Source organism: Crocuta crocuta, unplaced genomic scaffold (assembly GCF_008692635.1).
Source record: "Crocuta crocuta isolate KB4526 unplaced genomic scaffold, BGI_CrCroc_1.0 scaffold41, whole genome shotgun sequence".
NCBI lineage: Eukaryota > Metazoa > Chordata > Mammalia > Carnivora > Hyaenidae > Crocuta > Crocuta crocuta.
The window spans coordinates 12,113,373-12,140,896 of record NW_027529428.1 but is presented as its reverse complement, the minus strand read 5'-3'; the positions used below and the strand labels follow the sequence as shown (position 1 = coordinate 12,140,896).

Here is a 27,524-nt window from a genome sequence, read left to right as displayed (position 1 = left end):
GTCCCTCCCGTCCCTGGTAACAACTAATCTAGTTTCTGTTTCCATAGACTTGCTTACTCTGCACATCTCACATAAATGGAATCATACAATACGTGGTGTTTTGTGAATGCCTTCTTTCATTTAGCATAATACTTTTTCCATCTTATAGCAGGTACTTCATCCCTGTTAATTAAGTGAGATAATTTTTCACTGTGTGGATGTACCACCTTTTGTTTACTGATTCATCCAATGATGAACAATTCGAGTGTCTTTAACCTTTGACCATTGTACTGTCTAGAACGCCTTTTGCTCTGACCGAGGCTATATACTGTCAGCAATATTTGCCAGTCACCTTGACTCAGGCGGCTTTGTGGTGCACCGGTTCTCGGTGAGATAAGAAATGTTAGTATATTGGGGCGCCTGGGTGGCTTAGTCGGTTAAGCGTCCGACTTTCACTTAGGTCGTGATCTCACGGTTCGTGGGTTCGAGCCCCGCGTCGGGCTCTGTGCTGACTGCCAGCTCAGAGCCTGGAGCCTGTTTCAGAGTCTGTGACTCCCTCTCTCTCTGACCCTCCCCTGCTCACGCTGTCTCTCTCTCTCTCTCCTAGAAATAAATAAAACATTAAAAAAAAAAAAAAGAAATGTTAGTATAACGTTCTGTCAGAGCCCTGTGAGGAAATGAGAAATGTGGAAGGGACTGTGGTCAGGGCTGTAACAGCTTCTGTTCAGGCAGTAATGCAGTGCTGAAGGGGCACTGAATGCTGTTCGTAGAGCAAAAGCTGAAAAGAATTGAGAATGAATTGCTGTATAGTCACACAACTGAAAACTTGAAAATATAGATAACCCCTGGAGATTACATACTGTATGATACTCTTTTCGCGAAGTTCAAAGACAAGCCAAAATTAAACAGCATATTGTCTATGTACCTATATATGTGATAAAATTGGAAAGGGAGGAATGATCAGTTCCCCCAAATCAATTCATGCCCATGGTTACTATCTTAGGGAAGAGGCAGAGGATTGGAATAGAATACTGGCCCCATATAGGCAGATATAACTGGTTGGTAATGTTTCTGGACTAGGGATGAGGTCAAAGGCATTCACTGTAAACATCGAACTATAAAGGAGGGCTACCTATGGATTAATGATGAGAATGCCATGAACCAAAGAATATGATAAATGAACCCAGGTTACCTGAATCCAAATAAAAAAATGAGAAAAATAAATAAAAGCAGTGCATGTAGATTGTAAAAAGTTGGATACACATGTAAAGTATGTAATTATAAAAAAGAAAAAGTTTTACTGGTTATTCCTTTTGGTAGAAAAATTACCATTAATATAGCAGTAGTATAGCTTCTCGTTCTTTCCTCTATGAATTAAAATTTTTTAATGAGACAAAAAAAATGTCAAGTTGGTAAAGTCTCACTTCTCTACGGGGACTGTATAGGTCGGGCTACCCACTCCGGGATCCTACTACCCGGGACGTGGTCAGAGGCTGGAGCCCTAACTCCGCCCCGCTTCGCTCAGGTTCAGAGAGCACGCCCGGGAGGGGTGTGCCCAGCTCCTCTGGGGGCGTGGCTAAGAGGAGGCGGTCCTCGGCCGGGGCCCAGGTAATCGGGGCGGGGTTGGGAGGAGCCACGCGTCGCGGCGTAATGACGTCAAGGACGCGCCCGGCGTGGCGTGGCCGGCGTGCGCAGCTGCCTTTCGGTGTTTTGGTCCACGCTCCGGGGACGGGGGGCAGGCGAACTGTGCGCATGGCCGGGATGTTTCCGGCCGCTGGAGCTGTGGATGAAGAAGAGGAGCAGGCGGAGGAGGACTGCCCCGAATTGGTCCCCATTGAGACGAAGCTCAGAGAGGAGGAGGAAAAGTGTGGCCCCGGCGCTAAGATCCCAGTCACAATTATCACCGGGTATTTAGGTAACTAACCATCCCGGTCAGAAAATGCCGTGAACGTAGCCTGGGATTTTGGGGACTGACGGTGCCTCTTCACCTTAGGCAGCTGGGCCTTCTGGCCGGCCGCAGATGTCTCTGAGGTAGGGGCTGGGTCACTTGCTCCCTGTATGGGTTGCTTCTCATCTCGGGGCTCAGGGATGCCCAGACCCCTTCTTGTATTAGATCCACATTTATCACGTGAGCTTGAAAGATAACCTCGCATTTTGAAGCTAGGTCTGGCTTTGCACGTAGAGGCCTGCACCCGCCACCTAATTATCCCGGTGACCGCTAACAAGTTGTCTTACCTTTCTGACGCTCGTCAACCGCACTTGAAAGTGGACGTATTATTCGTCACCTGTTTGAGTTTGTTTACTCGTCCGTAGAAGTCTGTTACCATTAAAGGGTGCCCTGTCTGTAAAATGCCCGGCCCACAAGGGTATTCTAGATTCCCCTTCCACCTGGAGCCAGTCTCTTCCAGCTATTCGTGGCGAGGACTGCTATCTCAGACCGTTGTTGTTTTTTTTTTTAAATTGAGGTCTGTTTGCAAAGCACTCTTTTTTTTTTTTTTTTTAATTTCTAGGAGAGAGAGAGAGACAGCGTGAGCAGGGGAGGGTCAGAGAGAGAGGGAGTCACAGACTGAAACAGGCTCCAGGCTCTGAGCTGGCAGTCAGCACAGAGTCCGACGTGGGGCTCGAACCCACGAACCGCGAGATCATGACCTAAGCGAAAGTCGGACGCTCAACCGACTAAGCCACCCAGGCGCCCCGCAAAGCACTCTTGGAGAAGGAGTAAGAATACAGTCTCAACCCTCCAAGACCTGTATTTCTCAAGCTGTGGACATTCAGGAGTGCACAGGGACCCTTAGATTCATAGGTGTGTAAACGTATAGTTTCCTGAAGGACAGTTTGTGCGTTTACACTTGGCGGTCCTTTATTGGAAAAGTCCGATGAGTATTATTTTAAACCCTTACAGTTTAATAGAAGGGCTAGAGTAAATACACGAGCATATTAAGCGTGTGGGGAAAGTTAAGAACTGTAAATAAAGCCAAGCGATTTGGGGTAGATAATACTGTTCCTAGACCTGGGGAACCTTTTGCCTAAAAATAAGGATTAAATCACTGGTGCGTTTTATTTATGTATTTTTTAGAATTTCTCCTTTTTACTCAGGACTAATTTCAGAAAGGAATTTATTTTTGGTGTTTCCCCACTATTTTTTCAGGGGCTCCTCTGTTAAGAAGTTAAGAAACTTTATTGCCTGAGGTGGTATGGTTCAGACGTGCCCCTGGGGCCCTCCCCATTTTGGTTGTCTGTAGGTCAGGAGAGCATTGGAGGTAATGGCCCCGAGGCTGAGGAATGAGGACTTTGTCAATAACCTTGTTGCTGAGTATAGGGGATATAGTTTCACTGCTTATTCTTGACTATTTTCTCTTTTTTGAAACATCACATTTTTCTTTTTTTTTTTTTTAACATTCATTTATTTTTGAGACAGAGAGAGAGCATGAGCTAGGGAGGGGCAGACAGAGAGGGAGACCCAGAATCTGAAGGCATCAGCACAGAACCCGATGCGGGGCTCGAACCCATGAACCGCGAGATCATGACCCAAGCCGAAGTTGGACGCCCAACCGACTGAGCCACCCAGGCGACCCGAAACATCACATTTTTCTTCTGATTCTTCCACCTACTTCTCTGGCCTTTCCCTTTTAAATTTTTTCCCACCTCTGTGCATCCTTTTAACTTCACACTCAGTTTCCGTTTTGATATCCCGTGAACATCTCAAACTCAGCAGGTCCAGAGCTCTCATGTCTTGCCCTCCAATCTTCCTGCTCCTGTGATTCCAACGACCTGGAATACTCTAAAAAGTTTTCTCACTAGTCTTGTGTCATGCTTCCTTTTAATATATTCCGTGTACTTGAGCCTTAATGATCTTTGTAAGTGTCAACTGATTGTGTTACACCCATCAGTGGTTTCCATTTGGTTTACAGTTCAAATTCCTTAACACGAATCAGAAGGTCCTGTATGATCCAGCTCTTGACAGCCTTTCTGGCCTTCAGAACTGTGGTCCAGACACACTGAACCACTTTTACATGTAAAAGGTGCCACATATTTTAGCTCCTGGAGTACTTTTCTTTTTTGTTACTCCTTTGTCTAGACGTCCCTCTTAGGTGCTTCATAACCTCTTGTACATCTCCTATCCACTGTAGAATCCTGTGACATAATTATCTCTTATTGATCAGAATTCCCTTGCATCTCCCACTCTCTTAGTGTTTGTGAGTGTTGTGAAAGTAGAGACAGTTCATCTTTGTTTTGTGCCCTTTTCACCAAGGCCCAGCATAACATCTGGCCCATAGTAGACTTAAAAAAATTTTCTTTAGGGGCGCCTGAGTGGCTTAGTCGGTTAAGCGTCTGACTTTCGCTTAGGTCATGATCTCGCGGTTCGTGGGTTCGAGCCCCGTGTCGGACTCTGTGCGGACTGCCAGCTCAGAACCTGGAGCCTGTTTCAGTCTGTGACTCCCTCTCTCTCTGACCCTCCCCTGCTCGCGCTGTCTCTCTCTCTCTCTCTCCTAGAAATAAAACATTAAAAAAAATTTTTTTTTCTTTAATACTTATTTATATTTGAGAGACAGAGAGAGCGCACGCATGAGCATGAATGGGAGAGGGGGAGAGAGAGAGAGAGAGGGAGACACAGAAGCCAAAGCAGGCTCCAGGTTCTAAGCTGTCAGCACAGACCCCCGACGTGGGGCTCTAACTCACAAACTTTGAGATGCTGATCTGAGCCAAAGTCGGACGCTTGACCGACTGAGCCTGAGCCACGCGGGCGCCCCCATAGTAGACTTGAAGGAATGAACTGTGCCTTACAGTCTCCTGCTTCATAATACGGTTTATTATGTGCTAGTAAATCTATTAAAATTCTCTAACATCCACTTCTTCCTTTCCATTTTCACTGCCACTCCCTAGTGCTGCACTCATGTTCAGGGTGTCTGTCTCACACTAGGACTGGTTCTAAGAATTTCCTCATTGCCCTGCCTCCTTAAGCTCCTTCCCTTTCAGCCAATACTTGACACTTTTGTGATGTTGAGCTTTTTAAAGCACCCTAAACACAAGTCCTTCATCCCTTCAACAGCCTTTAAAGGAGTAGGACCTAAAAATATTCAAGATATTAATACCCTAATGATCATTAAATCCCACCTAGTTATACACTAGAAATCTTGTAAATGTACTTCAGAAGATGCATGCAAGCTTATACGTAAAGTTTGGAAGAACAAGACACTGGAAATAACCCAAATGTCTACCAACAGAAAAGTAAACAAAGGATAGATTCATACAATTGAGTTACATTGCTGTGCAGTATATATTTTTTTCCTCTTTGAACTTTGGCATATATGGTTCACAAGATAAATGTTCTACTTGAGCTGAGCATATTAGGTTTAACATGCCACCTACTGGATAAAGTTAGTGTAGCTTAATGAATTTATCTTTCTAAATACTGAATATTCTGTACATTGTTAACATTTCCTACACCCTCTCTCCCATTTTGTTTGTGTTTTATAGACAAGTAGACAGATACAGTTGACCCTTGAACGGTGTGGGGGTTAGGGGCGCCACCTTCTTGTGCAGTTGAAAACCCGCATATAAATTTTGACTCCCCCAGAACTTAACTACAAATAGCCTACTGTTGACTGGAAGCCTTCCTGATAGTATAAACTGTTGATTAACATGTATTTTGTATGTTATATGTATGACATAGTATATTATGATAAAGTAAGCTAGAGAAAAAAATGTTCTGAAGAAATCATCAGGGGAGAAAATACGTTTACAGTACTATACTGTATTTACAGAGGAAAATCTGCAAATAGGTGGACCCACACCTCACACAGTTCGAAGGTCACCTGTATATTTACATAATTTTTACAGACTAAGCATGCTAAAAGTGGCCCTATAGTTTGTTTGGATTTGTGCTGGTTAATGATGGATGTTGAAATAAAAGAGGGCTTTATATGTAAATTTTAGGAAAGTAAACCATATATTCTTGGCTAAGAAAAATTGTTATCATGTAAGAGTATTTAAGTATTTTATGAACTCCATGAAGTACTTTGTTCCTTGTAAGCCATTATTTCAGTAATTCCTTATTTAATAGAAAACTTAGATGTCTTTGTATTAATTGTATTATAAATTATGTAGAAGGTGTATTTTTTGTCGTATGAGATCAAAGAAAGCTGTGATCCAAGTTGTAGGAGTATTTGGAAATACAAGATTTTATGTGAACATGAAGCTTTTTTGCTACTTTGCTAAGGATAATTAATCTTTTCCTCTAGAATCTTCTATGCCATAGTTATATAATATTTATAAAATAGCATGCACAATTTTAAAAACATTGGGACTCCATTTTTGTGTGTGTATGCCTTTAAAATTTACCTTTCAATGTTCTTTAAAACATACATTTTCTAGGTGCTGGGAAGACAACACTTCTGAACTATATTTTGACAGAACAACATAGTAAAAGAGTAGCTGTTATTTTAAATGAATTTGGAGAAGGTAAGTAAAATTCAATGGATACTATACTGTAAGAATTTATAGGATGCTTTATTCCCCTGGTATATTGATATTCCATATTTAAAAATGAAAATACAAGGTATTATAATGAGAACCCATGACTGTAGATAGTTTTGGGAAAAATAGATTAATTTCTGTCAAGCTTTGTTTTGTACAGATTTGAGGAATTGAAATTATATAGCTTTTATAAGATTTTTTTATTCCATAATTTTGGAATTCATAACATCAGAATTAACTTAGGTTTTTACATGAAATAACTCCACAAGTAGAGATTAAACATATGAAAGAAAGTTCTTTCAGGCACTTTCAAGGTGCTTTTGTACTGACTATATTGTTCACTTGTAACTTTTGAAAAACATTTTAAAATGCTTTAGTATTTATAAGTTTACCTTGTTGGATGGTTATTAATAATTTGCAAAGCATTTAAAACTGAAGAGTTTGGGGCACCTGGGTAGCTCACTTGGTTAAGTGTCTGACTTTGGCTCAGGTCATGATCTCACAGTTCGTGAGTTCAAACTCCACATGTTAGGCTCTGTGCTGTCAGCTTGGAGCCTGGAGCCTGCTTCAGATCCTCTGTCTCCTTTTCTCTCTGCCCCTTCCCAGCTTTCTGTCTCTCTCTGTCTCTCAAAAAATAAACATTGAAGAAAAATCTTGAAAAAAAAAAACCCTGAAGATTTTAATTTTTTTTTTTTTTAACGTTTAATTTATTTTTGAGAGAGAGAGAGCATAGGCAGGGGAGGGACAGAATTCAAAGCAGACTCCAGGCTCTGAGCTGTCAGCACAGAGCTCAGCATGGGGCTTAAACCCATGAACTGTGAGATCATGACCTGAGCCAAAGTCAGATGCTTAACCTACTTAGCCACCCAGGTGTCCCTTAAAACCGAAGATTTTGAAAATGAGTTAAATATATGATTTCCATCCTCAAGCACCCACAGTTATTGTGGAAATGCATGCACTTAAAAGTCTAGATTTTTTAATATTGAACTGTGCTTTACAAAAATCTATACAGCAGTGCTAAACACAATTCTTTGATTACTTTTATAAGTTTTTCTTTTTATAATAAAAAGCTAAGTGTGAATTTTAATTAAACCTCACTTTTTGCCAAAAAAATATGTTGAGCTACTTCCTAACACAATTTTCTCAGTTGTAACTGAGTAAAGGAGCTAGGTTTTATGAACAAGGAGACGTGTTAAACTTCATTTCTTTTCTTTTTTTTTTTTTTAAATGTTTTATTTCTAGGAGAGAGAGAGAGACAGCGTGAGCAGGGGAGGGTCAGAGAGAGAGGGAGTCACAGACTCTGAAACAGGCTCCAGGCTCTGAGCTGGCAGTCAGCACAGAGCCCGACGCGGGGCTCGAACCCACGAACCGTGAGATCATGACCTAAGCGAAAGTCGGACGCTTAACCGACTAAGCCACCCAGGCGCCCCTTGATTTCTGATTTCAGTAAACCAAAGCGAAAAGTCCTGTTAGATAAAATAAAAATGCTAAGATTTTTAAAAATCCTAATCTTATATTTTAGCTCATTAACTCATCTGTTGGATACTGATCACACTTTTTAGTATTTGTTGCTCTTTTTCGTCATTCCTTGAGAATCATTTTGTAATTTTGTCCCTTACAGCATTCACAGTACTTTCCTTTGCATTTTATTATTATCGTCTAAACGCTGAATTTTATAGCAGTCCTTTTATAAAGTCAAAGCTCTTTATCCTTGTCTAACTGAAATATAAACAAAAAATATGGAAATGAAAAATTATCCATTTTTTTTTTGGCCATTTTCTTTACTGGACATTTAGAACTCTTCTCTGTCTTTGGTATATTTATTTATTGGAGGAAAAGTAAGATATTTAAAATCAGTTTCTACTATTACAAGCATCTCAGAATTTCACATATTTATTATTGTTTCTTAAGTAAGCATTATGAGAAAACTTAAAAAATTTAATTTTTAAATGAACACATTGCTACCCTGGCCAGGCAGACTTCCTCAAAATGAACTGGTGTTTTTACTCATGCTGGCAATATTTAGTAGTCTAATAGAAACAAAAACAATATAGAGGAAGAATAAAAAGAAAAAAGGAGAAGAGGCAGTGTTTTAAGAGAGTTAAGGCCATATAAAAACCAGTATATTGATATAATATATTAGCTGGCCATGGACAAGAAAGAGTGCTTTTGAAGTAGCTATTTTATTAGGATAAAGGAGTGGGCAGGTCGGAGACCTGAAGAGGAAGTAGGCATGAGTGGTTAATTTAGGATCTGCCTTTTGAGGGGCTTAAATCCTCTAAAAGAAATAAAAACTAAAGTACTCTATGGTAGTAGAGTTTAAAACATTGAGGCTGCATGAATAGAATGGAAGAATGAAAGTTACAAAGTGTATTTGTATAAAACAACTCGAAATCTGTGTTGTTGATACCCTCATCTTTGTTTTTGGTTGGCTAGTGAACACAATGTAAAGAGTGCTTCTCGTTACTTATTCTAGGAAGTGCCGTGGAGAAGTCCTTAGCCGTCAGCCAGGGTGGAGAGCTGTATGAAGAGTGGCTGGAACTCAGAAATGGCTGCCTCTGCTGTTCAGTAAAGTGAGGAATGTGTTTACTGCGTGCTTGTTGGTCTGTTATAAATGTTTATTGGTCAGATTTCCAGCTTTGATTTTCTTGTGTAATTTAACTCAATTTACATAGTCTGCTCCATTGTATTTTCGATGTAGAAAATAACTTATTAGGATGTAATTTCTTAGAGTGTTTCTTGGTGTCCTATTTATTTTTCTCTCTGCTCTAATGCTTTGGTCCTTTTATTGAATTTATTGTCTTTGATGTCAGGGTTTAATGAATAATCTCTGTGGTACATGAAACTCACATTTCATGTGTAAAAAATTATTTTATTTTTAATGGGTCGTTGGTCTTATTTCCAAGGATTCAGCTTCTAAAAACAAAAATAAATGACCATTGAAAAGGTAAAAAAAAAACAAAAAAAACCCTCAAGCTCTGTTCTACCAGTTACAGTCGTTTCCAAGGACACTGTCTCTTTTTTTTACTAATGTACCATAGATCTGAGAAAAGGACCTGACATACCTAGTCACTCAGATATTTGTTGAGTAAGTACTATTGATTTTGTATATTCTAGTGAATGAACTTTTCCTACATCATTTATAACTTAGGTTTTTGACTTTGAGTCAAATATATTAACAAAGCGAAAATCATGACAGATTTTCTTGAACAACCAAAATGAAATCCATTAAGTGTTCTCTTGCACTGTTCATGTTCTAAGAAAACAGGAAAACTAAAGTTTGGTTCTCTAATTCAGAACAGAATTGAAAAGTATTTTATGATTGTGTCCCTTTAGTTGTTATATTAAAACCACTGTAATTCATAAATTTTTATCATTGCTTTGGATGTTGATTTTTTTCCTTCATAGTGCTATAAAAATAGCAGAATTTGACTTTGGTCAGATTCATTAAAATTTTCTCTGTTTCTGGTTTTAATAAAATTACAGTATTAATTCATCATTCACCTGATTTATTTTACTCATCAGCACATGTGCATCTATTTTTCCCCTCCTTTGGTAAATATTGACGGACTTTGTGTTAGAAGTTTGGGAATGAGTTAAATTTTTACATTTTGTGTGTGTGTGTGTGTGTTTAATTTTTAAAAATATTTTATTTGTTTCTGAGAGAGAGAGAGACATCGTGAGCAGGGGAGGGTTAGAGAGAGAGGGAGATACAGAATCTGAAGCAGGCTCCAGGCTCTGAGCTGTCAGCATGGAGCCCGACGCGGGGCTCGAACCCACGAACCATGAGATCATGACCTGAGCCAAAGTCGATGCTTAACCGACTGAGCCCCCCAGGCGCCCCAAATTTTTACATTCCTAATGGTATCTTTGTCTCAGGTTGCTAAGTATACTTTAAAACGTTTATAATGATCTCTTAAAAATATTCAGGTAATCAACTATTTTTTATATTTTGGTATTCTCCAGGGACAATGGCCTTAAAGCTATTGAGAATTTGATGGAGAAGAAGGGGAAATTTGATTACATACTATTAGAGACCACTGGGTTAGCAGATCCTGGTAAGAAATGATATTATTAATAACCAGAATGTAGTTCTTAAACATTTTACATGTATTAGAGAAATATGTAAAGTAGGTATTAATAATCTTTACTACAGACTAAAAACTTTGGTTGTTGTTTAAAACAGGAAAAATACTGGATTGTCATGTTTCTTTTGTAGATAAATCACGATCAGCATAGTTGGTACTTTTAACCTGATGTGGGATTTGAATTTCAACTGATTGTTTTAAAATTATTATACGAACAGAAGTTGTTGAAAGTATGGAAATTTAGGAAAAATAGAGACATCCTACTTATAAGTATATATTAGATTGGTTATACCGTACAGAGATCTTGTTTCTGATTATCTTCTAATCCAGCTTTCTTAGAGAATCATTTAGAGATGTTTAAGAGCCTTTGGACTCTAATCCCACCTGTACTTAGTTCTGTTCAATTAATTGTTAGCATTTTGCTTTTTTACTACTAAAGTTGAAATAATTTTATTTGTTAATACTGTCTTTAGGTACAAAGTTAAATTAAGCCTACTGGGCCTTTTTCCTGGCATGGAATTAACAATTATCCATGGCATTTTAATCTCTGAGTGGAATTACATGTAGACTTCTCTATTGAAAGCTACACAGGGTTGATCTGGTTTCAACAGTAGGTGTCTGTTTCCTTCTTACCCAGATATCTTTTTAGGTAACACCTTTATTCGTAGTTTTCAGAATATGTAGTGTTCGTCTTGTAAGTCTGATCATACCATTTTTTTTTTTTTTGGATCTGAGTTAATGGCATTGGGCCATAAAACCACACTAAAGTACTGTTTAGGAAGAATTTATTAAAGGGCTCATGGGGCGCCTCTTGGCTCAGTCGGTAGAGCATGTGACTCTTGATCTCAGTGTTGTGAGTTCAAGCCCGTTGTTGGGCTTGAAGCTTACTTAATATAAAAAAAAGTTAATCAAAAGGGATCATAATTGTTTTAAAGAAACATTGAAGTATACTGTAGGTCCAAATGTAATCAGTGGTGGTTGTACTTAAAAATAGTGCACAATAGCATTGCCTCGTGTTTTCCAGCTAGTGTTGAGTTGGGCCGCTTTGTCCTGTTGGAGATACACTGCGTACATCTTCCTACATTTTTAATAGATTTGATTGACGATGGGAGCGGGACTGTTACATTGATGTTAAATATTAAATTCATTTAAATTTGCTAAGATTGGGAAATACATTGTATGCGTCTGTTTTGAAATAGCAAATATCACTTTCTTTCATGGTAGCTGTTTAATAAGAGGAAAACTCTTGTAACTTTTCTTTGAGAGTAGATGAGTTCAGTAAAACATGGTTCAGCTTTCCAGAGGGAGAAAGAAAAGTTAAATAAAGATCTCAGAAAAAGCTTTTGTGCAAATTGTAGGTAGGAACAGGTTAGTATTTCTTGCTTCTAACTTTCTTTAGAATAATGATTTTATTGTTTGCGTAAAAATGGAACAGTCATTGTAAAAAAAAATTTTTTTTACCCAATACCTAAGAAAATATAAAGAAGAAAGTTAAAATAAATAACACTGTATTTTACTGCCTTGAGATAAAAGTAGGTAAATTTTATTCTAGGGATTTTTCTGTGCCAGTGCTATTTGCTGAGTGACAGCATCAGGTTCCGCTAGGAGCTTGTGAAAAATGCAGGTTCTTGGGCTCTCTCCCCAGGTCTTCTGAATCAGAATCTGTAAGAGTGAGGCCCAGCAATCTGTTTTATCTTCCAGGTGATTGTTCACATTCATAAATTTGGGGAACCTTGCTCTATGTGCTTCTGAAAGCTGTGTAAATATAGAGATAATTTTATAAAAATTAGATTGCATTTTTTGCGGTATTCTTTTTTTTTAATTTTTTAAAGTTTATTTAATTTTGAGAGAGACAGAGACAGTGCAAGTCGGGGAGGGGCAGAGAGAGAGGAAGACAGAATCCCAAACAGTCTCGACGCTATCAGTGCAGAGCCCAGCGTAGGGCTCGAAGTCACGAAAATGAGATCGTGTCCTGAGCCAAAACCAAGATCAGTTGCTTAACCTGCTGAGCCACCCAGGTTACTCTTTCTGTGCTGTTGTTAATATTAGTTGAGTTTCACTTGAACGTAATAGAAAAGAATTTGGAGGCAGTTCAAGATGGCAGCTTAGGAACACCCTGAACTTACCCTCCTCCCACAGACACACCAGATCTGCAGCTGCTTCTGGAATAATTCCTGCTCAGGAAGAACTGGAAACTAGCTGAAGAATTCCCTGTACGACAGGGAGTGGAAGGGCCACATTACAATGGGTGGTAGAGGCGGAGATGTGGTCTTGCCAGAATCTTCACCCTGGTGCAGTGACCCACCGTAGGGACGGGCTTCCCAGGTCTGGAGGAGGGACGGGTTTATGTTCCACTTCGGGTATGTCAACCCTTAGAACCTGCATTAGAGAGACGAGGCTCCCCAAATGGATTCGGAAACAGAGGGGCTTGTGTACAGTGGATGTTGGGGGCTGTGGGGAATCTGACATACTCCTTGGGAGGCACTTATACACAGGTATGCTCATCTTGGGACCGGCCCCAGTGCACAGGCAGCAGTGTGAGACGTGACGGGATTGTATGTGAAGGAGATTCATTTTTTACTCCTCAAGTGTTTGCTGGAGGGACTAGGATCAGTCGGGACTTTGTCTGGGGACAGAGGTGCTTGTGAGCACCATTTTTGCACTCTCCTGCTTTGCCAATGCAGTCAGGCAGTGTGGGCACAGCCTCCCTAAAGCATGAGGGTCCCACATCCTCAGCCGCCTCCCTGCCTCACTGAAGCCTGGGGTGTATCTGGCTCACATTGCTCTCCTGCATCCCTAAAGCCCTGTGTGTGCCCCGCCCTCAGCACTCCTGCAGCCTCGCTAAAGTCTGCCTTTGAGTGCAGTCCACACTGGGAATGCCCCTGCATCACCTGGCCCTGGTGGCCAGAGGGGCCTGAGTTTCTGCTCCCCTTGGGACTAATAGGAAGGTAGTTATGGGAAGGCTACCATACCCAAAGCCCCGTGTAGATGACAGGCTAAAACACACCACTCGTCCGCCTATGGAAAAGGCTCGTCCACTTATGCTGGAGCTTCAGCCCGAGGGGCGGGCTTCACAGGTGCTCAGGGAGTGTAGACAGGGAGACACTCTCCTTGAGCTCTTCTCTGGCCTTACCAGAGCTTGCTGGTACCTCCAGAAAGCTTGTACACTTGTGTGAACCCCTGACTTTTGCACCTGGACTTCAGGGGACATCTGCAGATCTCTTGGCCTGGGGATCAACAGGGTTTACAGTTATGGTCTTACAGAGCTATAGATTTGCATACTCCAAAAGGTCCCCCTGAGGATCTGTTTCTAGTTAACCTGAAACTAGTTGCTGAGATCCCTCCCGTTGGGACACTAGCAGGTCTTGACACAGCCTCAGCAACTGGGGTCTGTCAAGAATAAATCAGGCTGATTCGGTACTCCGAGTGTTTCAGAGAGACAACCAAGAGCTAGGGCAGGGTCACCAGTAAGGTTTACCTCCTTTACAAGGACACCCTTCAAGACTGGGAGAGGTAGTCGCTTTGCCCAATACATAGAAATAAACAGAAAGTCTATTAAAATGAGGAGACAGGAATATTTTCCAAATGAGACAAAACCTCAGAAAAAAGACCTTAAAGAAGGGGAGAGAAGTAATCTACCTGATAAAGAGTTCCAGGTAATGGTTATAAAGATGCTTACCAGAGTTAGAAGAATGGTTGAACACAGACTTAAACAAAGAAACTATAAGGAAGTACCAAACACAAGTTGCAGAGCTGAAGAATACAGTATCTGAAGAGTAAAATATATTAGAAGGGTTCAGCATAAATGAAGCAGAAGAACAGATCGGTGACCTGGAAGACAGGGCATTGAAACTCAGCCAAACAAAACAAGAGCAACAACCGCAATGAAAAATTAATGAAGAAAGCTGAAGAGCTTATGGGACAACGTCAAGTGGAATAACCTTCACGTTGTAGGGATCCCAGAAGGAAAACAGAATGAAAGAGGCAGAAAACTTCCCTAAACTGGGGAACAAAACAGACATCGAGGTCCCAGAAGCACAGGGTTCCAGATAAGATGAACTCAAAAGACACCCAAGTCAAGAGACATTATATTAAAATGTCAAAAATTTAAAGAGAGGATCTTAAAAAAGCAGCATGAGAACAAGTTGTCAAGTACAAGGGAATCCCCACATCACTATTAGCTGATATTTTCAATGAAGCTTTGCATACCATCATGGCATGATACATTCAAAGTGCTGAAAGGAGAAACTTCCAGCCAAGAATATCTACCTGCCAACATTATCATTCAGAATTGAAGGAGAGGTTTCTAGACAAGCAAAAGTTAAAGGAATTCACCACTAAACTGGCCTTATGGACATGATAAAGGAACTTCTTTAAGCCGAAAAGGTACTATTAATAAAACATACGAAAGTAAAAATCTTGCTGGTATCACTTGCAAATTTGCTATGAAGGCTAAAAGACAAAAGTAGTAAAATTAAGTATAACAACAATAATTAAAGGATATACAAAGTAAAAAGATACAAAGTATGACCTCAAAAACATGTGGACAACAGAATTAAAATGGGGGAGCAAAAATGTAGAGTTTTTACAGTTATTCAACTTTAAGTTGCTATCAATTTGAAATAGGCATATATGTGTATAAGTTGTCATATGTGAGCCTCATGGTAACCATAAAGCAGAAACCTATGAGAGGTACAGAAAAGATAATGAGAAACAAATCTAAACATTGCACTGAAGAAAGGCATTAATCTGCAAGGGAAGACAGCAAGAGAAAAAAGGAAGAGAGAGGGACTACAAAACCAGCCAGAAAATAGTTAACAAAATGATAAGAAGTACATGCCTATCAATAATTCCTTTAAATGTAAATGCACACAATCTCCAATCAGAAGATGTACAGTAGTTGAATAGATTTAAAAAAAGATTCATCTATATGTTATTGCTGACAAGAGATTCACTTCAGATCTAATAACACACAGAGGCGGAAAGTGAAGGGGGTAGAAAAAGATACTCCATGGAAATGCAAATAAAAGCTGATGTGGCTGTACTTCTATCAGACAAACAAGACTTGAAAACAAGTCTGTAATAAAAGAAAATGGGCATTACACAATGACAAAGGGTCAATCCAATGAGAGGATATAACATTTGAAAATATTTATGCACCCAACATGGGAATTCCTAAATATATAAAGCAAATATTACAGACTTAAAGGGGGAAATGGACAGCAATACAATAATGGAAGACTTTACGACTCCATTTACATCAATAGGTAGATTATCCAGACAGAAAACCAGTGAGAAAGTACTGGCCCTAAACAACACATGAGGCCAGATGGACTAAATAGGTCTACAGTTGTCTATGGACTAAATAGTCCATAGGACTAAATAGGTATATAGTTGATCCTTGAACAACATGGGTTGGAGCTGCGTGGGTCCACTTACATGCAGATTTTTTTTGCAGTACAATACTATAAAATGCATCTTCTGTTTCTTACTATTTTCTTAATAACATTTTCTTCTCCCTTAGTTCATTGTAAGAATACGAAATATATGCAACATATGAAATATGTGTTAATTGACTTTATATTATAGGTATGGCTTTTGGCCAATAGTAGGGTATTAGTAGTTACGTTTTTGGAGAGTTAGAGATTATATGTGGATTTTTGACTGCATGGGAGGTCAGTGCCGCAACACCTGCATTGTTTAAGGGTAATTGTATACAAAGCATACTGTCCCCAAATTGCAGAAAACACATTATTCTCTGTATGTGAAACATTCTCTGGGATCACATAGTAGACCACGAAACAAGTCTCAGTAAATTTAAGAAGATTGAAATCATATCAGGTGTCTTTGATGACAGTGGTATGAAACAAAGTGAATTACAAGAAGAAAACTGGAAAAATGTTAAATATGTGGAATTTAACATGCAACTGTTGAACCAGTGGGTCAATGAACAAATCAAAGGGGATATAAAAAATACCGTGACACAAATGAAATTGTAAATACAACAATGCAAAATCTATAGGATGCAGCAAAAGCAGTTCTAAGGGACAAGTTCATAAAAAGACAGCCCTAGCTAAGGGAATTAGAAAAAGAAGAACAAATAAAGCTCCTAGTAGGAGGAAAGAATAAAGATTGAGAGTAGAAATAAATGAAGTCAAGACAAAAGAAAAAACAATAGAAAAGATCAGTGAAAGTAATTGCTGCTTTGAAAAGATATAATCAGAAATGAAAGACAAGTTGATATATAACAAAAATCAAGAATCAAGAGACTACTATAATGATGAAATAGGTTAATTCCTAGTAACATACAATCTTTTGGGACTTCCTGTCTTCCATTAAGGAATAGAAAATCTGAATAGATGGATTACTAGTAAGGAGATTGTAATAAAAAATCTCCCCTACACAAGTACAGGACCAGTTGTCTTCGTTGGTGAATTCTACCAAACATTTAAAAAACATATAATACTTATCCTTCTCAGAGGCTTCCAAAATCCTGAAGAGGAGGAAATGCTTCCAAACTCATTTTATGAGGCCAACATTACCCTGATACCAAAACCGGACAAGGACACCACCAAAAAAAAAAAAAAAAAGAAAGAAAATTATGAGCTAGTATCCCTGATGAACATAGATGTAAAAATCCTCAACAAAATACTAGCATATCAAATTCAACAATATATTAAAAGGATCATACACCATAATCGATGCGATTTATGCCAGGAATACAATGTTTTAACATCTGCACATCAGTTAGTTTGATACACCACATAACAAAATGAAGCATAATAATCGTGATCATCTCAATAAATGCAGAAAAAGCCTTTGATAAAATTCAACTTCCATTTATGGTAAAAACTCTTAAAGTGAGTATAGATGGAATGTACTTTAATAAAATAAAGGCCGTATATGACAAACCCATCCTCAATGGTATAAAGCTGAAAGCTTTGGCTCTAATATCAGGAACAAAATAAGGATGCCCACTCTTGTTAGTTTACTCAGTAAGTATTGGAAGTCCTACCCACAGTAATTACCCAAGAAAAAAATATAGAGTCATCCACATTGGAAGTGAAGAAAGAAAGCTATTACTATTTCCAGATGACATGATACTATATATAGAATACCCTAAACACTCCCCCCACAAAAAACAACAACAACAACCTTGTGAGAATAAATGAACTGTCATGTTGCAGTATACAAAATCAGTATACAGAAATTTGTTGTGTTTCTATACACAAATAATGAACTGTGAGAAAGAGAAATTAAGAAAGCAATCCTTGCAAAAAAACTTAACAAAACAATTTGCTTAACAAAATACCTAGAAATAAATTTAACCAAGGAGGTGAAAGACCTGTACTGTAGGACATTGATGAAAGAAGTTAAAGAAGTCACAAATAAGTGGGAAGCTATTCCGTGCTCATGTTTGAAAGAATTAATACAGTTAAAATGTCTATGTTACCCAAAGCAATATACATATTCAGTACAAACATAATCAAAATTCTAATGGCATTTTTCACAAAACTAGAATAATTCTTTTTTTAAAAAGATTTTATTTTTAAGTAATCTCTAAACCCATCTTGGGGCTTGAACACACAACCCCAAGGTCAAGAGTGGCATGCCCCACCAACTGAGCCAGCCATGTGCCTCTGGAACAAATAATTCTAAGGTTGGTATAGAATCACAGAAGACCCTGAATAGCCAAAGCAGTCTTGAGAAAGAACACATGGAAGATGTCACAGCCCAAGACTTCAAACTATACTGCAAAGCTGTTGTATGAAAACAGTGTGATATTGGCATAAAAACAGACAACATTGATCAGTGAAACCACATAGAGAACCCAGATAAAAACCCATGCTTATATGGCCAATTAATCTATGACAAAGGAGACAAAAATACACAATGAAGAAAAGACAGTGTCTTCAATAAATGGTGCTGGAGAAACTGGACAGCCACATGAAAAGAATGAAACGACTACTGTCTTACACCGTACACAAAAATTAGCTTTGTAAAAAAAATTTGTTTTAATGTTTTATTTATTTCTGAGAGAAACAGAGAGAGCATGAGCAGGGGAGGGTCAGAGAGAGAGCGAGACACAGAATCTGAAACAGGCTCCAGGCTCTGAGCTGGCTGTCAGCACAGAGCCCAACTCAGGGCTCAAACCCATGAACCGTGAAATCATGACCTGAGCTGAAGTTGGACGCTTAACCAACTGAGCCACCCAGGCGCTCCTAGCTGTTGATGGCTGAAAGACTTGACTGTAAGACCTGAAACCATGAAACTCCTAGAAGAAAAATAGGTGGTTAGCTCCTTGACCTCAGTCTTGGCATTGAATTTTTGAATCTGAGTCCAAAAAAAGGCAACAAAAACAAAAATCAGTTAAGTAGGACTACATCAAAACTAAAAGGCATTGGTGCAGCAAAGGAAACCATCAATAAAATGTAAAGGCAATTTGGATATTAACCCCTTATCAGAACCAAGATTTGCAAATATTTTCTCCAGGTCTGTAAATATCCAAAATGTACAAAGAACTTGGTAGCAAAAAACAATCTGATTGAAATGTAGGTAGAGGATCTAACTAGCCATTTTTCCAAAAAAGGTAAACAGATGGCCAACAGGCACATGAAAAGATACTCACCGTCACTAATAATCAAGGAGATGCAAATCAAACCCACTACATGATACCATCTCACACGGGTTAGAATGGCTAATATCAAATCGACAAGAATTCAGTGTTGGAAAGGATGTGAAGAGAAGGGAACTCTCCTATGCTGTTGGCGGAAATGCAAATTAGCACAGCTACTATGGAAAGCAGCATGGCAGTTCCTCAAAAAATTAAAAATAGAACTACCATGTGAACCAGCTATTTCACTTCTGGGTATTTTTCTGTGGAAAATGAAAACGCTAATTTGAAAAGATATCTGTACCCCTGTGTTCATTGTAGCATTATATTTACAATGGCCAGGATATGGAAACAACCTTCACTGGATGAATGGATACAGATGTGAGACACACACACGCACCCGCGTGCGCACACACACAGACACACACAGATCATCATACATCATATCCCATATGTATGATGTATGATGGTCTTGTCTTTTGCAACAACGTGAATGGACCTTGAGGGTATTATGCTAAGTGAAATAGATTTCATTTATATGTGGAACCTAAGAAACAAAATAAATGAACAAACAAAACAAAACCATAGATACAGGGAACAGATGGATCATTATCAGAGGGGAAAAGATTTAGGGGACTGAAATGGATAAAGAGAACCAATTATATGGTAGTGGATTTTACAAAGATTTACTATGATGATCACTTTGTAATGTATACAAATACTGAATTATTGTGCCACACACCTAGAGCTGATATAAGGTCATATACTATTTTACCTCAATTAAAAAAATATGTGCATTATATGTAAACCACCTGTGACCGGCACATATTAGATACTCCATAAATTGGCTATTAATATCATTGAGATGCATTGTCTAATAAATTGCCTAATAAAGATAGGTACAAGCAAAATACTGTATAATTGAAAAAAAGAGAATGTGAAAGAAATGATTTGCTAAGTATCAGAAAAATACTTTTTCACTATGAGGGTATGAGTTAAGGGGAAAAAAGACTTGAAAAGGCATAAACTAATGGGGCATGTTAGTTTTTAAACTACATGTGTCAATGCAGAGCATTTCTTGATTCCCTGACCTGAAAGATTAGGAAGTTACTTCTACCCCCATCTCCTGCCTTTGGTAGATTGTGTTCTATGCTGTGGTGTTGAGATTTCTAACATTTACATTTTGTCATGCTTTATTTAGTTCTCTGTTAAACAGTTTTTTTATTTTTTACATTTATTTAATTCTGAGAGACAGAGACAGAGTGCAAGCTGGGAAAGGGCAGAGAGAGAATGAGACACAGAATCCAAAGCAGGCTGCAGGCTCTGAGCTGTCAGCACAGAGCCTGATGCGGGGCTTGAACCCACAGACTGTGAGATCATGACCTGAGCCAAAATCAGACACTCAACCGACTGAGCCACCCAGGCGCCCCATATCTCAAACAAATTTAGTTCTTATTACCAGTACTGTGGCTTCTTCTTTCCTGAGTTGATGAATTTCTTGATTGACTGAATTTCATGCTCAGGTAATCTTTTCATGCTATAAATGCTGTATGCCTTCAGTTCGTGGATACTTGTTTGAGAGTGCTTATCTTTTGTTTTTATACTTGAAGAATTACTTGGCAAGGATAAATTTCCTTCTCTCAGAACTTTGCAGATATTGCTCCTTGATCTCTTAGAACTTTTTGATTGGTTGGATTTCCTTATTTCACCGACCAGGAAGGATTTGTGAGTGATCTATTTTTTGAGTTTCAATGCTGTTGTTTCCTTTACTATTTAAGTATGGCTACCTGGTATTTCCATTCTTGAAAAACAACTTGGCAGGAGGTAATGTCCTTAGGGAACACTTTGATTAGAGCTTTGTGCTCATTATTTTATTATATTGGGGCATTGAATGTTACTATAGAAAAGTCTGATTTCTGTCTGCCTCCTTGAAAGTGACTTGCTTTTTCATCCAAAATGCCTGACAATTTTTCCCTTTATTTTTGAAGGTCAGTAATATAACCGAGGTGCATCTACGTGTCACTGATTATCAGTTTTTCTTGGATTACAGTATACTTTTTAATCTGTAGGTTTATTTCTTCATTTAGGAACATTTTCCTTATCCTGAATTTTGTTTTATTCTCTAGATCTTTTGTTTTCTAATTGTTTTGTAACTTTTGCCTCTGCATCACTTTAATCCTCTCGAATGCTCCTTTTTGTCAGTAATTCTGTTTCCACCAGTGTCTGTTCTATTCCTTGATGTTTTAAAATAATTAATTAGTTGATGATGTGTTTATTGGCTATATGATTACAGCACTGCAAACTGCCTTTTCATATTCTGCTTTACCTTGCCTTTTAGTGCTTGTTTTTAATTGTGTTTGTTTTAAGTTCTTTATCGTGAATAAGCCTTTGAGAGTTTTCTTTGGCTTCTTGGGTTGTGTTGCTTTCCAGAATGGGTTCTTTGCCATTTATATGCCTTATTCATCTCTTCAGGTTTTTGTTTTTTCTTTTCTTTTTTTGTTTCTTCTAAGCTGTAATATGTGTGCATTGTTTTTTCAAGCATGTTGGTACTTGATGTCGGAGGCTCGGAGAAATTCAGTCTTACATAGGGTGGTGATGAATTATTTTTAATATCCTACCCATGCCACCCAAACTTGTATTTCTCCTGGGCCTCAGTTTGAATGGCTGGGTACTGCTGGGAACAGCAAAGGGAAGGCAAAGGAAAGGGGGTGACTGAGAGCCAGTTGGGGCTCTCCTCTCATTAAGTAACACGTGTTCCCCTCATGGCTTTCTGCCAGCCACTAGTAAAGACCTGTTCCATACCTTGTGCGGGTATATTCTCCAGCTTCGGACCTTCCAGTTCATTTTGTTCTGAGCCCCAGAAGGTGCTCCCCTCCTCCACAGATGCAGAAATGGTTAGAAACTTTTACCCTGGGTTGTTGACTTTTCCCTTAATCTCTGCTCATTTCCCTTTCTTGCCATTTTGAGAGCTGTTTCTGGTAAGTATTTGGATTTTATAAACTATTTCCCCACAACTGCTCACTGGTTGAGGGTGGGGGTAGAATTAAGAATTATTATAAGTCACATAGGACTTTGTTTCTTTTTTCGATGGTCTCCAGAATTTATCGCAGGAGGCTGTATATTTGCTTGTTGCTGATATAATTGGCTTTTTATATTTTATTTAAATTTTTTATATTAGGCTTTGAATAAGGGAGATTCTGTAATCTAGCTCAGTTCTTAACCTTGGCACAGATGATGTTTAGGTGGCTAGTTCTTTCTTGGGGATTGTCTCGTGCATCTTGTGGAATATTTTCATTTGTTTTTCTGCATTGTGAGGTGTTTAATGGCATCCCTGGCTTCTACCCACTAAATGTTAGTCGTATTACCTTAGTTGAGACAATTAAAAATATCTTCAGACATTGCCAGGTATTCTCTGGGGAGGAAAATCACCCTGGGTTTGGCACCACTGATCAACTTATTCTATCTCATCTTTCCTCCTCTTGCTAAATACCTGCATCTAAATTTTAAATAGTTCTTTCTTGCATAGCCTGAGCAGTATCGCCGGACATGCACATCAGACTTAGTAAAAAACTTGGATACACCCTTGTAATTCAGCGTAATACTATACATGTTACCTGTGTAGGACTTTCAAGCTATCTGAATAGTAATCTATGAATTAAAAAAAAAAACAAAAAACAAAAACGATTTATGAACACTGTGGAATTTTACTGCATAAAAAAATTTAAGACTTTTTTAAAATTACTCTTTGGAGTAATGATACTCACGGGAGATTTACTTTCTTCTCCCTCATTAATTAAAATCACGTTGTTAGCCAAGTAAGTGAAGAAAATTCTTATTGGCAATTCACTTGTTTCCCCGTTTAGGAGACTGACACCCTCCAGTTGTAAGCTAAATAATTGTCATGGTAAAGTGATTTCCTTGAAAAGAACAGGCATTGATTCGCCCCTGTTACTCACAAATCCTATTTCAGTCAAATTGGAAAACTATTAAGTTTTTGGGAAAAAATCAATAGGTATCAGGAAACCATTAGATCTTGGGGCCCTTGCTATATCTTGCATGAATAATCACTGTAACTGGCTGACAGGTGTTTTCCTGTTGACACAGAGTGAGGCTTGGGGGACCACATCTCCTCCCGGTAGGTGGACAGCTTCAGACACCGAAATGAGTTCAGTTTTCCCTATTTTGTCCCTGTGCTCATTCTTCTAGACAGCCCTGTCACTAACTGCGCCTTTGATGCTTTGAAAAATCAAATACTTCCTTTACTGTCTGTTTTCTTTTTCCTGGGTCGTGGCATGCTAACCCCGGGTGCGTGGTTTGCTACCCGACCACTTTCTGTCATAAGCAAGTTTTATTTTCTTACTTAGGAATCATTTTTCCTCAGCTTCAAATTTTAGATCCGTATTAACTAGTATAAGGTTTTGTTAGTAACGCCATAGAGTGTGTAGTTTTACCTTTCGTTCTTTTTCTTCTACGCATCTTGTACGTTTTTCTCTTTTTTGGACAAGTGGCTTTGGAATTATCTGTGTTTTGTTTTGCTTGCCTTTAGAGAGATAATTCATTATTTGTGAACTGTATGATTATTACACTTGAGAGAGAGAAAAAATGAGTCCTGTGTGCACATATCCATACTGCCCACATTATTTGCTAATATCTGTTGGTAAATTATTATGCATGATAGAAGCTTAGTATTGGGTTTGTATGTGAGAAGAGCTGGTCCACTTTTACTTTTTCTTCCTTCCATTCATTCATTCATTCATTCATTCATTCTTTTGGAGGAAGAAAGAAAGGGGAAGAAATGAGTATAAATAGAAAAAGATTCCATCATTATAATTCCCATAAGAAGCTTGGAAACCCATTCTTAATTTGTATATGTGTTCTCCTGCTAATTCTGTTTGGAACTTAAAATAGCATGGATAGAATAGTGTTTCTTGGTTTGAAGAAATATTTTTGTGTGATGAATATTATATTTTTTTAGGTGCTGTAGCCTCTATGTTTTGGGTTGATGCTGAATTAGGGGTCGATATTTATCTTGATGGTAAGTTAAAAAGCAAATATTCTTTTGTTTTTAAGTAAAATGTTATGGTTAAGATTATTTTTGTTACATATTATAATTTTAATTCCTTGCATTGATCCTTTTTTTCTTTTTTTGAGAAAAAGAGAGCATCTGCTAGCAAGGGAGGGGACAGAGGGGGACAGACAGAGAGAGAATCTTACACAGGCTCCACACTCACCACTGAGCCCAACATGGGACTCGGTCTCACGACCCTGGGATCATGACTTGAGCCAAAATCAAGAGTTAGACATTCAATGGACTGAGCCACCCAGGTGCCCCACATTGTTACTTTTAAACTTGTTTGGTTAGTGCAGTAAGCCTTTATTTATACAGATTCCAGAGCCCCAGACAGTGGTATAGCTAGATGTCAGATCTTATTATTAACTCCCGATTTAGTGTGTCCACTAAGGTTTTCCTTTTAAAATAGTATGTAGGCGGGGCGCCTGGGTGGCTTAGTCGGTTAGGCGTCTGACTTTCGCTTAGGTCATGATCTCGTGGTTCGTGGGTTCGAGCCCCGCATCGGGCTCTGTGCTGACTGCCAGCTCAGAGCCTGGAGCCTGTTTCAGTCTGTGACTCCCTCTCTCTGTGACCCTCCCCTGCTCACGCTGTCTCTCTCTCTCTCTCTCTCTCTCTCTCTCCTAGAAATAAATAAAACATTAAAAAAAATTTTTAAAAAATAAATAAAATAGTATGTAGGTTTATTCAGGTGCCTGGGTGGCTCAGTCACTTTGGCGTCTGACTCTTGGTTTCGGTGCAGGTCGTGATCTCAAGGTTCCTGAGATCAAGCGCCAGGTCGGGCTCTGAGCTGACAGCATGGAACCTGCTTGGAATTCTCTCTCCCTTCTTTCTCTGCTCCTCCCCAATAGCCCTCTCTTTCAAAATACACTTAAAAAAGAAACACTATGTAGGTTTCTTATGTCCGTTGATTTATATACTTAGTATGTGAGAGAGCTTTTTTTTTTAACTAAAATATACAGTATGAGGATCATATCTCTGCTTTCATTTTTTTCTTAAGTTAAGAATTAAGCAAGCCCTTCACCCCTTACTGTATGTACCTTTACGCTTTTGGGCAATTTTATTCAGAGGCTTCATTTAAGACATATTGGAAACTTTCTGAATTAAGTAATTGTGCCCTGCCCACCCTTGACCTTTCTTTAAACCAGGTGTCCCATAGACTAAAAAGTGAAATTTAAGACTGTCTTCAGTCATTTGGCTCTAGTATATATGGCGTGTAGATGGTTGAGTTCCCTGAGCATCACCAAACTCCTGCTGCTGTCCTGTGAAACAGTTATTTGGCATGCAGATTCAGAGATTGCCAAATGAATTGACCATTTGGAAACTTAGGTTCGTGTTATAGAAGACATTTGTGTGAGTCAGATTTGGTGCAAATTACTAGGAATGAGACATTTAAGACATCTCAGATTTGTTAAGGAGTAACTTAAATGTTCAGAAAAGTCTTGATTTTGGTTATAAGAATGTACACCGGAAATAACCTGTCTTGTGTAATTTCTCACATTCCATTTTAGGTGATGGAATTTATCTCATCATATTTGAATTGTAAGCTTTTTCAAGGTCATAGAAATCTTATTTTCTTACTTGCTTCTTTGTTTATTTAATTTAAAAACTTTATTGTGTGACCTCTAATGCCTTACAATGGTGCCAGGCACTCAGTTTGAAATGTGTCTCCCTGTTGGTAGGATTGAATCAAATTGCAGCATTGGCAAGAGAGAAACCAATACCTTATTTTATTGAGTAACATTTGTGAACTGAACTAGATTAGTTGTGATTTTCATTCTCACATATAAAGGTGATTAACAGAGATATTCCTTTGTAGGTATCATAACTGTTGTGGATTCAAAATATGGATTAAAAGTAAGTTGAAAGATGGCTGTGAGTTGCTAATAATTTGTTAAAAGCTAGGTATATGGGGACGATTATATTGTTTTCTCTACATTTTTGTTTGCATTTTTTAACAAAAAGGTTTTTTTTTACTATCTTGAATAATAGATGAAATTCGTGTGTCTTTTAATTATAATGTTTTTTTAAAAACGTTTATTTTTGAGAGAGAGAGTGAGACACACACACACACACACACACGCACACACAAGTGGGGGAGGACCAGAGAGAGAGGGAAACACAGAGTGCAAAGCAGCCTCCAGGCTCTGAGCTGTCAGCAGGAAGCCTGATGCGGGGCTCGAATCCACAAACCGTGAGATGATGACCTGAGCTGAGGTCGGACGCTTAACCGACTGAACCACCGGCCCCCCCACTTGTGTTTTTGAATTAAATATTTATTTTCTGTTACTCTGCCTTGGTGTGATAAAAGTTGAAAGGATAATATTTTGCGATAAGGATAGGACAGGATAAAGTTTCGGTATGTAAACTTCTCAGTGGGATTCAGCCCCAGTGAAATGTTGGTAAATAAGAACTTTTGTCAGAAGTTCATCTTGATAGAAGAAATTGAGCTTGCTAAAGCATAGAACTTTTTTCTCTTGGTAAACTGCTATCAGACACAAACTGGAGGTAATTGAATTTCAAAAAAAATAATCGGTTTACTTTATTTTGAAGAAATCAGGATTTATTCATGGATGTTGTGAGTGGAAGCTCGTTTACAGGGAATCTTCCCGTGAAGCTTTCCTAACTACCACCATGGGCTGCAATTCATAAAATGCACTTAGTGGAATTCCTAAAACATGTTGCATAAAATAAAACAGTATTTCTCAACTTTCCAAGTGAAATGCTACTAAAGGCAAAATACAATGAAATTGTCTTTCTTCTGGTCCCGATCTGGGAGTATGGATAGCACCCGAAGTGAGCATCTCTTACAACTTTCATATAATATCTAAAAACTCAAGCCCATTTTGTATTCTGCTTCACTGTTTATCTGAATTTGTCGATTTGAAAAGTTTTCCTTCCCGCCCTTCAGTAAAATTATGCTCTAGGAATATGTGGTGGCCTGAGAAGTGGTTACCTGTACCCCTTCACTGGCCTTTGGCTCTCTCGGGAAGAAAAGACACTACTTTGAGATGTTTGGGAGATTTCTTTGTAGATTTTAAGCCCAAAATGATTAATAGTCTTAAGATTTAAAGAAAGATTCTGAATATTACAATTTTATTCAGAAAAATTCCACGTATTCCAAAATCAGTATTTTTCTAACAAAATGTCTATGGAGGGGCCAAAAGAAATCATATTCTTTATTCTAAGTGTTTATTACAGGCATATTTGAATTCATCTCTTGTATACCTTAATTACCACATTTCAGATAAATTGGTATAGCAGTTTAAGACATTTTATTTGGAGTTTTTTTTGATAG

The 27,524-nt window shown here is 38.5% G+C and overlaps 1 protein-coding gene across 1 annotated transcript in view; it reads left to right on the top strand.

Annotated features, from left to right (window-relative positions):
• The first annotated feature begins 1,647 nt into the window (after positions 1-1,647).
• The window catches only part of LOC144227702 (zinc-regulated GTPase metalloprotein activator 1C), a 51,146-nt gene continuing 25,269 nt past the window's right edge, over positions 1,648-27,524 (top strand). The window contains exons 1-6 of the mRNA XM_077759421.1: positions 1,648-1,894; positions 6,355-6,441; positions 8,933-9,029; positions 10,423-10,514; positions 24,134-24,193; positions 26,046-26,083. Of these exons, the coding sequence (XP_077615547.1) occupies positions 1,732-1,894; positions 6,355-6,441; positions 8,933-9,029; positions 10,423-10,514; positions 24,134-24,193; positions 26,046-26,083 (537 nt within the window). The 5' untranslated portion in view covers positions 1,648-1,731. The remainder of the gene's footprint in view (positions 1,895-6,354; positions 6,442-8,932; positions 9,030-10,422; positions 10,515-24,133; positions 24,194-26,045; positions 26,084-27,524) is intronic.